Source organism: Neofelis nebulosa, chromosome 7, assembly GCF_028018385.1.
Source record: "Neofelis nebulosa isolate mNeoNeb1 chromosome 7, mNeoNeb1.pri, whole genome shotgun sequence".
NCBI lineage: Eukaryota > Metazoa > Chordata > Mammalia > Carnivora > Felidae > Neofelis > Neofelis nebulosa.
In genome coordinates this window covers 137307771-137321074 of record NC_080788.1, presented here as the reverse complement: position 1 = coordinate 137321074, position 13304 = coordinate 137307771, and the positions used below count along the sequence as shown (strand labels likewise).

At 42.0% G+C, this 13304-nt stretch overlaps 1 protein-coding gene across 6 annotated transcripts in view; it reads left to right on the top strand.

Annotated features, from left to right (window-relative positions):
- The window catches only part of BTBD7 (BTB domain containing 7), an 88673-nt gene that overhangs the window by 51948 nt on the left and 23421 nt on the right, over nucleotides 1-13304 (top strand). For 2 of the 6 annotated variants that reach the window (XM_058740121.1, XM_058740125.1), the window contains exons 4-5: nucleotides 11183-11391; nucleotides 12898-12973. The exons of 1 other annotated variant lie outside the window; for it this stretch is intronic. In XM_058740121.1, the coding sequence (XP_058596104.1) occupies nucleotides 11183-11391; nucleotides 12898-12973 (285 nt within the window). Of the gene's footprint in view, nucleotides 1-10701; nucleotides 10763-11182; nucleotides 11392-12897; nucleotides 12974-13304 lie in introns of those variants that run through there. 3 more of the 6 variants (XM_058740124.1, XM_058740126.1, XM_058740127.1) reach the window with 3 other exon arrangements.

The following is a 13304-nucleotide window of genomic DNA, read 5'->3' as shown; positions in this document are numbered from 1 at the left end:
GAGTAGACCCTAAGGTGACCCCTAATGATCTTCATCTTCTGGTATTTATACCCTTCATGCAGCCCCTCCTCTTAAGTGTGAGCACAGCATACATCTTGTTGCTAGCCAGTACAGTGTGGCAAAGATGAGATGTCATTCCCATGATTACATCACATTTGAGAAGACTGTCGTTAACAGTAGACTTACACTGGAGACTTTTTCCCTTGCTGGCTGTGAAGAAGTAAGCTACTATGTTGTAAGATGGCCTATTGAGCAGACCTCATGGCAAGAACTTCAGGAAGCTGGGCCTTTTTTAGTCATATGGCCACAAGGAAATGATTTCTGTCAACAACCTGAATGGGCTTGGAAGCCAATTCTTCTCCAGAACTTCCCCAGTTCCTCAGATGAGAATGCAAGCCCAGCTGACACCTGATTGTAGCCTTCCAAAACCCTAAGCGCCCAGGTGACCTGTGCCCAGATTCCTGACCCACAGAAGATACGAGATGATTTGTTGTTTCAACCTGCTAAGTTTGTGGTAATTTGTTACACAGTAATAGAAAACTCATACATTATTTAATCTTCTGTTATTTTCACATGTCAAAATGGTTTCATATCAATAATTTGATGTGATTTAACTTAACGAGGAGAAAAACAGTAATTTAGATCCAATTCATCACAGAGTCTTCAAGGTGATAATCAGCCACACCTCTACAAAAGACTCAATTGAGGAACGATGGCGCAATTAGCCACAGTCCCAGCTGCTGCAACTGGCTGGAGGCTATAATTGATATTCTCCTCAAAACTATATCACTCAAGAGTTCAGTTAGGGAAGCTGAGCAGCTCTTAGGGGATAAGGGAATTCTAGGAATTGAGCCTCGCACAGCCACAGGGGAACCCCAGGGAAGGGAAGGGAAGGGAAGATGGGAACAGGAGGGAAGTAGAATGCGGAGCAGCTAACAGCCCGTCAACCTGAGAGGCCCAGCACTCTAAGCCACTGCCCTGAGGCTGCACAAGGGAGGGGCGCATGTGCAGAGTGGCTGTTTTGTCTGGGGCTCTTCCGTCAAGCATCTGGTGGTGACCTGGGGCTGGTGTAGTCACCTGGGCTGCAGCTGGGAGGGAGAACTGGGCTTGGAGCAGAGGAGAGTGAGGAACAGCTAGAACCCACGGGCACCTCTGTGTTTGCCCATCACCACACCCAATTATGGTGACTTTTAGAGAGGGAGGACTGCTGCTTTTGCCTTCCAGATCTCACACATTTCTCTTTTGGCCAACTTCGCTTGGAACCATATAGGAATGGAGATTGTGGGAAACAGTTTAGTGTTAAGCAAGTTGAAACAGTACAAATTAGCACAGTCTCCCTTTTCTATCACCCAACCTAGATTTTCATTATCCTTTGCTAATATTTCAGCAGGTCTCGGTGACCTGCCAGGTGTTTTGACCCAGACTTTCATCCCAGAGGTCTCTGGGTTGCTTTATCCATGGTTGCTACAGTTTCCCAGTCTCTGTTGTCACTGCGCAGAGAAACAACAAAGGATGTCCTGGTGAATGCCTTGAATTTCAGACAGACACCTTCCTGCACCTGTTGTATTTCCCCAGACCTAGCATCCTGGTCCAGCATTCTCAAGATCTCCCATGAGCGATCCTCTAAACACTGCCGGTCCATATCGCCAGGTCTTGTAATTCTTGGGAGAAAGAATACACTCCTCCCAGAACAGAAACTGTTTTCTCACTCAGACTGTGATCATGAGTGATCAGATCCTGATTATTGGTTTGGAGCGAGCGAGAAGAGGCAGAGGCAGACCCTGAAGAGGACAAGGCACCTGAAGGGTCTCCTGACAGTTGGAGGCTGCTGTCCTCTACAAGGAGTTAGGAGAGCTGTTTCTCCCACCCAGAAAGTACAGACAAATCTTGGGGTTTGAGATTCCTCACTCATTCACCCAAATATACCCATTCCAGATTTCTGTCACCAACTGTTTCTTTAGGACCCAGATTTTATCTCAGATTTGTTAAGATTTTGCATTCAAGTCTTTGTGAGTCTGATATCTTTAAAATTAAATCTGGAGCCTGAGTTTTGGCATCTGTTCTGCAGCTGCAGGAAATAAGGGTTTTTTAAAACACTGACCTAGAAGTCTTCTGACTTTGACAGAATGCCTAGATTGAGGGGTGGCTAACCTGAGCCAATTGTTTCCTTTCTTCATGTCTTTGAAACCACTCAGCGAAAGCCGGCCAATTTCAGGTCCTCATAGTTCCTAATGTTCCCATTAAGTGTCACCACTCCTACTGAAGTGACACCTCACTTAATGAAGAAGCATAGTGTTGTCATAAGTGTCACTTACCACTAGGAATGGGGGTCCTTCTTACCAGTTGTTCAGTGACTGATCTAGTTCCAGAGTCTCATTCAGGAGTCTTGTTCCTTTCACATGTGGGTGTCTCTTCCCATTCCCCCACAACCCCTACTGAAACAGCCTAAAACACAGTCTTGCACACCTGTGTTATTTGGTAAATAATCCCCCGAATAGGAGGGTGACCCAGTGAGAGTGAGATCAGGGAGAAGGGCAAGTAGTAGAAGAGTGGCCTTGGGGTGGTTGCCACTGGAGGTGCCAGGGTCTCAGCCCCGCCAGGACCCTCTGAGGCGCTCTGTGAAATCTTCAGCGTGGTCCTTCTAAGGGGTGGGAGAGGAGTATTCATCTAGCCAGCTTTCACAAATGGAGGAGTCCAAGGACTGGCAGGTTAAAACCACTGCAGCACAGATCGACTTTCTTCTAATCCCTGTGTGTCTCACTCTCATTTTCTGCCTTGGCTCTAGAATTCCGGTTGACTTTTTAAAATGGAGAAGATGCAGGGTTGATGTGATGGTGGTACGCCTTTCAGCCGCGTGCTCAATATGGATTGGAATACTGAGGGAAGGAGACAGTAGGAAGCTTTTCAGTATTTGATGTGTGAGGTACTGAGGATTTAGAAAATAAAGCGGCTAATCAAAGTGCATCTTGAGGGAAGAATTGGTAGGACACATTGGCCAGGTCTATATGTCAAGAGAGGTAGAGTCGGCACCGCTGATTTAAGACTTCTAGCCTAGAAAAGGGGGAGTGTTAATGGACATACTGGCCCACTGATGTTATTTAACATAATCCTCAGAACTCTGATGGGATTGTTTCATCCTCTGAATGAGAAAATGAGACCCATGGAGGGTGTACTTTGATTCGCACAGGGTGCCAAGGGAGAGAATCAAGAGTTAGTGATGAAACTGCCTGAATTCAAACCTATATGCTCTTTTGACTGCCCTCACTTCCCTCTCTTTTCATGATTCCTTTCCTTGGGAACTGGAATCAGTCCCATGCAGGTTACTTGGAAAGAATTGAAGCAACTTCTTTCTCAACCCTATTTGCACTTGAAGTCTTATTTCTGTTTCTGACTGATGCCACTGAAGAGCCACCATGCCTGCTGTAAGGCCAGCCTTCCTCTAAATTTAATATACTGTCTGTACAGTACAGCTGTACGGGAGCATGGCAAGCTGTAGGCTCCCTCCACCATTCCATTCCCTTCCCTTCATTCCTTTCTCCTTGCCTGTTTTCTTCCTTTTCCCCCCTCAAGCCCACTATGAAACTCTGAATCTAGAAGCTGCTCGTGGACATGAGCTGATGAAAAGGGTTCCTCCCGCTGCTGGTGAAACAAGTATGAGAGTGTATTTAGGAATAATGAAGAGCATGAGAGTGGCAACGAAGACAGATCCTGATAGTGCATTCAGGAAATCTGACAGCACTGAAGCTTATCTTAGTTATCAGAGGAACGTGAAGAGGGAGGGAAAATGTTGATAGTAAAAACAGAAAGTGATGCTATTTTACATGCAGCAGTAAGAGTCATTTGTTATTACTAAATGTCAGATTGATTTGTTTATTTCTTTATATCTCTGCCTTGGTCATTCATGGTATGTAGCTCAAATTTTTGAAAAGAGGCATTTTTGCCAACATCAAGTTTTAGAAGGAGAGTATCCTGGTAAAAGAGAATAGAAGAAATGATTAAACAAGTAGGCAATGGATCTGTAAAATGAAGTTTTCACACAAGCCAAAAAAGAAAAATCATAAGAAGTTGACTTCATATTTCATCTGCTAACCTTACAACTATATCATTGAAAATCTGCTACCTGAGCAGAATAAATACATGGGCACCTTTGAGCCATTATATATCTTGGCTACAGATGACTTTTTCTGTTACAAGGAAATTGGTAAAGACTTGTAAGTTCATCCAAAAAGGCATATGGTATATTGGTCAACCATTGCTGTGTAACAACCGACTGGGGAATCTCAGTGGTATGGGACATGAACATATATTTCTCACAAATTTCCAGGTCAGCTAAAATTACAAATTTAAGTTTGCAGTGGCTGGTTGCCACTGTGATTTACCAGGGCTGGGTGACTCTGTTCCCACTGCTGCTCATTCTCCTAGGATCAATAAGCTAGCCACAGTATGTTCTTACCGTGGCAGTGGCAGAAGGTGAGAGGGCAAGCCCAGTTCCTAAAAGTACTTCTGAAACTTTTTGTCACATCATATCCACTAACCTTCGATTGGTCAAAAGAAGATCTCATGGCCAATTCCAAGTCTTGGGGTCAGAATGTATACTCTGCCCACGGGTGGGGTGGGATCAGAGGGCTTAGTGGTGGTGATTATGAACGGTAATCTGCCATCTGTGGATAATAGTCTTAAGATTTAGGCTTCTAGTTTAAAAAAGATTAAATAGTTGTTCTGATTGTGTATTTAGTTATCTTCAAAGAAACACAAATACCAGGGAGCCTGAGTGGCTCAGTTAAGCTTCCGACTTCAGCTCAGGTCATGATCTCATGGTTTGTGAGTTCAAGCCCTGCTTTGGGCTGTGTTGCTGACAGCTCAGACCCTGGAGCCTGCTTCAGATTCTGTGTCTCCCTCTCTCTCTGCTCCTCCCCTGCTCACGCATGCATGCGCTCACTCTCTCTCTCAAAAATCAATATTTAAAAAAAAATTTTTAAAGAAATATAGATCCAATTTTATCTCTAGTTAGGAAATGGAGTTAGCAGATTCTGTAGAGAAACAAAAAAGGAAGAAAAAGTTGCCTCTGAGGGTTAATTATTACTAAATGGCAGGAAACAAATCTGACTTTTATATATTGTGAAACTGACATGGGGAAAGGATTCTGGACAGAGTGGTGCTCCTCAAAGTGTGTCTGTAGTAAGTACAGTTATTGAGAGTAAGCATTTAGAAATTCTTTGGCAGTTTGACATTGCCACCATTTTCAAGCGGTGTTTTTACTAAACTATTGGTCCATGACAGATTAGAAATTTTAAAAGAAGCAAAAACACCTGTTTCTTGACCCAAGATAGTTTGAGAAGAGCTGAGATAGACTATGGCATTCTGCTCACTAGGAATGAATACCAGCACTGTACATAAGTGAATCTTCTGATTTATACATTGGTCTTACCGGGTTTGGGTTAGTATCGCTTTGTCAACAAGAATCCAGTCATCTTTGAGAGTGTGCTGCTCATGTGTTTGGACCAACAAGACTGGTCGGAAATTTACCAAGGAAATAGCATTGTGTGAAGCCTTTTAACATCTTGCTTGCTGGCCTTTCCCTGCGAGCGTCCTTTCTGCCTTGCTGCTTGCTGTATATACATTTTCATTCCATTATCAATAACCTTGAGAAAATGCAAATTACCGCTAGCTAAAATCCTTTACTGTAATACGGAAATATTACATTTGACAATATTAGATAAATCTTTTTTTAAAATATGTCTTTTAGCATTCTAGTTTTTTGCCTAATTGTCTTCCTTTCACATTTGTGAGTTAATATCACTATGTTCGGTATATTTATAATGTGCTTTCCTGTCCATAAGAGGAGTGGTTCAAAGTGAAGAGGTTCTGGGGCGCCTGGGTGGCTCAGTCGGTTGAGCAACTGACTTCGGCTCAGGTCATGATCTAGTGGTCCATGAGTTCGAGCCCCGCGTCGGGCTCTGTGCTGACCGCTCAGAGCCTGGAGCCTGTTTCAGATTCTGTGTCTCCCTCTCTCTCTGACCCTCCCCCGTTCATGCTCTGTCTCTCTCTATCTCAAAAATAAATAAACGTTAAAAAAAAATTTTTTTTTAAACCCTTTAAAAAAACACACACACAAAGTGAAGAGGTTCTGATGAGCATTGATTCATATAAGACCTAAGTTTAGAGGCATAAAAAGGGGGAGAAATTTTTAGGTGGGGGGGAGGGTGGGAAGGCTGTGTTTAGTTAAGTACAACTTTTCTTCCTAGTTGTATTACTTTAAGCAAGTGTATTAATCTTTGTGAATCTTAGTTTTCTCATCTGTAAAGTGGGAATAATAATACCACCCTCTTTGAGAAAGAGTGCTAAAATCAAATAATTGTAAGTTAAGTACAGACCTGGCACATAAGTTTCAAAAAGATTAGATATTTTTGTTTTTAATTGATTAGCTCCTAGATGTCAGGCATTGTAGAATCACTAAAGTGGGCCCTCTTCCCCAAAGGAGTTCTCAGTCTGGTAGAGGATTCTAACAAATATTTCAGAAATATAAAATAATTTAATGCTATTATATAGAGGGAAATAGGTCAGCCTGGACACTTACGTAAGAGGAACATGTGACCTAGGCTTTGGGGAACAAGATCAAGATAGGCTTTTGAAAAGAGGCAACATTTAAGCTAAGTCTAAAAAACGTGGATGAGTTAAGGAGAATTAAGAGCATTACAGGGGTGCCTGGGTGGCTTAGTTGATTTAAGCCTCTGACTCTTGATTTCGGCTCAGGTCATGATCTTGTGTTTTGTGGGATCAAGCCCCACATCAGGCTTTGCGCTGGCAGCATGGAGCTTGCTTGGGATTCTCTCTCTCTCTCTCTCTCTCTCTCTCTCTCTCTCTCTCTCCCTTCCTCCCTCCCTCCCTCCCTCCCTCTCCCTCCCTCCCTCTCCCTCCCTCTCCCTCTCCCTCACCCCCCCCCCCCCGCCTCTCTCCCTCTCCTCTCTGCCCTTTCCCCCTTGTGCTTGCTCGCTCTCTCAAAATAAACAGTTTTTAAAAAACAACATAAAAAAGAGCATTTCAGAAAAATGGAACAACATATGCAAAGGCCTGGAGGTGAGAATTTGGTGGAACTCTAGGAAATGGCAAGTAATGAATGCAGTATGACTGGAATGTAGAATATGAGCAGGAATGGAACTGGAGAAGTTGGCAGGGGCCAGACCATCAAGAATATGTAGTTTGGATTTTATCTTGAAGTTATTTGCAAGCTATTGAATAATTTGTTACATATATAATCTAATTTACATTTTAAAAGATCATCTGGCAACAGTATGGAGAACAGATTGGAAGGGAGAAAGATAGGAACTTTTCGAGGCTATTTCAGTAATGCGGGGAGAAAGTATCAGATTCTGAAATGGGGAGGTGGTAGAGATTCAGCGGAGGGGATGGATTTAAAATAAGAATAGAATGAACAGCATTTGATGGTGAGTGCATGTGGGCTTCAGAAGGAATCAGTAATAGTACTTAAGATTTCTGGCTTTGGTGACTGGGAGAAAGAGGTATCTTTCTCTAAAGCAGGGGTGAAGAAGGGGGGTACTAGGGGCACCTGGGTGGCTCAGACAGTTAAGTGACTTCAGCTCAGCTCATGATCTCATGGTTTGTGGGTTCAAGCCCCGCATTGGGCTCTGTGCTGACAGTTCAGAGCCTGGAGCCTGCTTAGGATTCTGTGTCTCCCTCTCTCTCTGCCCTTCCCCTGCTCATGCTGTCTCTCTCTGTCTCTCAAAAATAAATAACAACATTTAAAAATTTGTTCTAATAAAAAAAGATGGGGGGTTCTAGATTTCCCAGAGGAAACGAATTGACTTGCATTTAAGAGGTCTGCAGAAGAGCCCCAGAACTCCCCGGTGGGAAGTTGAAGGGGTGAGTCTGGGAGTCAGGAAGGAGCTCTGGGTTGGAACTATATGTAGATTTGAAAATCACGAGGATGCTTTGGGAGTTAAGGCCACGGGGGACAGATGTGCGGTGAAAAGAGCAGTGTATTCACAGTGCTTGGCAAGTAGGTACTGCCAGATGAACAAATGAAGAGTGTCAAGAGTACGGTCTCGTTTAAATCTCATAACAATCTTGAGTCAGGAGTATAATCCCAGTTTTACAAATGAGAATATTTCAGGCTCACAGAGGTTAAGGATTTATGCAAAATGACTTTGCTTCTAGGTGGCCAAGGTGCGATTTCAAGTCCAGTATGTCTTGATTTCAAAGGCCACTTTTTCCTGTCATGTCTCACTTCTTTGAAAACCTCAGAAGTTTAAATATATGATGTTATTGTTAATTCTCTTTCTTCACCTCTGCCAATATCCTGGTTTCATAGGATTGTGATACATCCTTTTCAGTAACCACTTTCTCTCTAGCTTCACTTGCTTCATTCCCAGGCACATCTCTCAGATTGACCCATTCTCCCCAACCCTAGTCCAGTGCCTGTTCACAACAAGTCTTCCTCTAGCTACTGGAGGAGGCCTGTCCTCCTCAGCTGGGCATTTGGCTCATAAACTCATGAGAGCTGTCTAGAACTTCTCCGTATTTCTCACTCCTCATTAGCACATATACACATCGTTGGGTGTTGTTTACATGCATGTTTCATTGTGGTGGTCTCAGTGTTCCTTCTCAAGATCTCATGTTAAATAAATCTTTAATCTTTAGATGAGATTACTCTTACGTTGATGCTCTGTTACCACTTTTCTCAAAATGATTTTATCTTTGTGATGGAAGCATCTCGGGTACTATCTGACCTTAGCTCCATATCCAGCATAGGGGTTCTTTGTACTCTGTCCCTTATGTGATGAGCCACCCTTTGCTCCTGCATTTTTCTAGAAGGATCCTTTTATGTTTTTGAAGGGAACAAATCTAATTGTTAGAAATTTCTTAGTATTGAGGCAAAGTCCCCTTCTTTTAACATCCACATGTTGGACCTGCCCTTGGAAAAACAGGGAAGTCGGTTATTTCTCCTCTGCCTCATGAAGGTCTGTCAGACATTTAAAGATCACTTCCTGTGTCTCTCCTCAGGTTTCTCTTACATAAGCCAAGTAATCTTGGTTGCCTGGAGCTTTTCTTCCGTGACAGGGCTCAAACTCTCTACTATTCTTTTGCTCTCCTCTGAGAATTCTGGTGTTTTGTCAATCCTTCATCTAAAACACAGGGCCCAGAGTAGAACACAACACTCCATACACAGTAGAGCATGCAGCATTATTCCATTGATTAGGACTCTGTGCTTGAATCTTAAAAGCCTGAGATCGCTTCAGCTCTACAGCCGTGATGTCCCATCTTGCATGCGTTCCCCTAAGGTACCCAGGTAGTATTTTTACATAGGTTGTGGTTAAACTAGCTCTCTCCTGTCATCTGCTGTGCAGTTGATTTTCTTTCATCGAAATATAGAACTTTCTAATTTTCCTGGTTCTGTTTCACCCTCATTTTGACCCATCTGTGTAGCCACTTATGATCATGTCATCCAGTGTGTCTTTGTGTTTCCCAGTTTTCGGTCACCTGGAGATTTTGAAGCATATTTTCCACATCTTCATTCAAGTTCTTGAATAACATCAAGGAAACAGAACCCGCACTCCATCCCCCACGTTAATCAGTGCCACTTCCAAGTGGTTCCCTTAACCACCATTCTGTCATCCATCTACAGCTCTTCATCTTACCTGCAGAGATCTCGTTTGCACACTCAACAAATTTTTATTTAGCACCTGCCATGGCAAGAAGGTGCTAGACATACAGTGAAGACAGCAGTCTCTGTCTTCTAGAAACATCAAGAAGTATATTGTTAAATGCTTTGCAGAAATCAGGTTACACGATTCTCTATGATGTTCTCCTTATCTGGTACCATATCAGAAAAAGGAATGAAGCATTATTTTTTGCACTCTGTATTGGCTGCTAATGATCTTCTATCACCTGGAAAGGGTGACCATAGTCATTACCTTTCTGTCTTTGCCTTTCATGGTTTCACAGTAATGTTGAGCTTTGCAAGTCTCTGGAGTTCATTGATTCCTTTTCTTTTGGCTGTATCTTTCAAAGCCTTGGGCTCATTAGAGAGCAGCCTCTCTAGCCTCATTTTTGTTGTTGGTAGTGGTAAACGCTTCTTTTTTCCTCCCAAATTATCAGGATTCCTTTTGATTTTACAGTAAACTTAGTTATAAAGAATTTCCGTCCAACTTCAGCAATTTTCCCTTCCATAAGCTTTGTCACTCAGATTTTACTTTTATCTTGTATCAGTATTTTGAAATGGTCTTTCCTAAGGAAAATAGTTGACTATCCTCAGGTTATCTTCACTTCTTTGAGCCCATAGAGTGTCATAGTCACTTTTTCCAGAAGCCTGGTCCTTTTCACTTAAACTACTTCTTTCTTTTGGGGTGCCTGGATGGCTCAGTCGGTTAAGGGACCGACTTCAGCTCAGGTCATGCTCTCGTGGTTTGTGAGTTCAAACCCTGCATCGGGCTCTGTGCTTAGAGCCTGAAACCTGCTTCAGATTCTGTGTCTCCCTCTCTCTCTCTCTGCCCTCGCCCACGCACGCTCTGTCTCTCCTTCCTTCAAAAATAAATAAATATTTTTTTTAAAAAAACCTACTTCTTTCATTTTAATTCATCAGAATTAATCTCAGATGAGCATAAAGTTACATTATGTTGTCTCTATGCTGAGGGATTAAACTATCAATAATAACAAGTTTGTTTTGTTTTGTTTTCATTTTTAGAATGATGCAAAGAACAGATGTCCTACTAGTTCATGGAAGATAGCCCACCTGTCTTCCCAGGTGTGGATTCTCTTAGCAGTCAAGTGTCATCTGTACCCTTCCTTTGACTGGCTATTTCCCACAATTGTATCATTTCTACCTTCTTTTCTTTCCCCTTTGGTCCAGTGCTCTCCACTAGAGTGTTTTACTCAAAGTGTTGGATTTGTAACAGAGATACTTATTTTTTTTAAACAATTGTGAAGATTCTCTGCCTTTTTCTGTGGATCTGTCTCTATTGAAAAGCAGATTTCCTAAAGATGTTATAGTCTATTGTTACCTATTGTTATCCCATTCCACCAAGTCTTGGTGATTTCCATGAAATTTTATTTATTTCCTTGTTCTTTTTTACTATTGCTACTTTTAAGTATAGTGTCTAACACACTAATGTTCAATAAACAATATTTATGATTAATCTTAAGAAGTATTTGCCTTCTCTTTTAGGCTGTGAGGATATCATTGCTGAGAGCATCTCATTAGATACCTTAATTGCCATCCTCAAGTGGAGCTCTCATCCATATGGCTCTAAATGGGTGCACCGACAAGCTTTACATTTCCTCTGTGAGGAATTTTCCCAGGTCATGACTTCGGATGTTTTTTATGAACTCAGCAAAGATCATCTGCTTACTGCTATCCAGTCTGACTACCTACAGGTAATCATTTATGCACCTCTCAAATTCATTGTCATCCATATGTGCACCAGAAAACCCATCTATATTCTATTCTCCCATCTAGGGAGATTGGCCCACCCAGGGATGCCCTCTTCAGATGTGTACAGGAAAAGCCTTCTGGCTCTCTGGCCCTTTGTGCCCCTGCTGCTATGACTCAGCATTGTGAATAAGCCCAGGTCCCAACCACCTACACCAAAGGGGTGGAGGCAGTAGGCAAGGTCAGAAGCATATCCCAACAGTGATTTTCTTGGCTTCCATTAATCCACTATAACAATTTATTGGTTTTCGTGGAGTATCAGATACTTAGACTGTAGACAGTAGCTTAAGCACACAGTAAGAGTAGTATTCAATTTCCGATCCACTCAAATGCTTATAAAAACTCAGTGTATGTGCCTTTCCCAAATACAATAATGTTTTCAACTATTTATTTTTAATCAGAAGTAGTTTTTAGCAAATTCTTGTGTCATTGACTTATATATGTCAATCTAATTTGGTAATTTAAACCAACAATAGGTTTAAAATATTGCAAAAAATACTTTCAAGTAACATATGTTCAAGTTTAATTTTTTTTGGCATTGGTTGTATGAATTTTATGCCGGAAACTATACAACAGTTTTAATGTTATAAAAACATAAACCCGTTGAGCCATTTCCTCTTTCTTTATATTTGTACTAGGAGAATTGTAAAAGTGCTTCCATCCCAGTCAGAAACTAAGCGCAGAGGTAAATAATCCACTTAGCACCTGTGATTTGATTGCAGTACAAATGTCGTAATTGGATTTGATTTATTTAGGATCTGTGTTCATTAACCTTGTTTCGTTGTCCTGATCCAGACCGCGTACATTATGGGAGTTAGTTTGTCAGGTCTTTCAGATTATTGTCTTTAGAAAGCTTTGCATTTCTGCTTATAAGGTAAAAACCTTTGAGAGCAGCCTAGATTTGCTCTAAGATTTTCAGTAAAGTGCAAAAAATGAGAGGCGCCTCGCCATTTCGCAGATTGTGCTTGAAGGGTCCTTCACCAGCCAGTAGCATACCGTGTACAGATGGTAGTCTCTCTGCCCGAGCAGGTTGCCGTACCTGTTTTTTCTGTTCTTGCGGGAGATAGTAATCACTTGGTATCTGTACACTTTTAGTATCGTCTATTTATCTCCACCTTGTCCCAAAAAGAATTGAAGGCAGCTGTGTAGACACCATACAGAAAAACCAGTAAGTTTAAAATAGGTGAAGAGAATAGGATAAAGACGAACACAAGAATAAAAGATTTAGTTGGAGCCAAGAGGTAGGTTACTGGACAGAACACATGCAGAGTGGTCTTGTGTGTTTGGTGTTGGTAGACCACAGCTTTAATGGAACATTTCAAACAGCCAGTGTATAGTGAAATGTGGCTAAGTCGCGCACCGTGTACATTATCACCTAGGTACAGTCATTATGAAACTTGCCATTTATCTAATTTCACTAAAATAAATCGAAACCATTTTTTTTATTATAGGCAAGTGAACAAGATATCCTTAAATATCTGATTAAATGGGGTGAGCATCAGTTGATGAAAAGAATAGCTGACAGAGGTAAGCTCAGAAAATTAGCTTATACTATAAGTTTTTTATCCAGAAGCATACTGTGTACCAGTCTTGACAGTAGCCACTATTGCCTGGTGAAAATAGAAATTTTTAGTGGAGAAGAGTACACTTTGTTAGAAATAAATACACCAGAGGGGCGCCTGGGTGGCTCGGTCGGTTAAGCGTCCGACTTTGGCTCAGGTCATGATCTCACAGTTCATGAGTTCGAGCCTCACATTGGGCTCTGTGTTGGCAGCTCAAAGCCTGGATCCTGCTTCAGATTCTGTGACTCCCTCTTTCTCTGCCCCTTCCCTGCTCATGCTCTGTCTCTTTCTCTCTC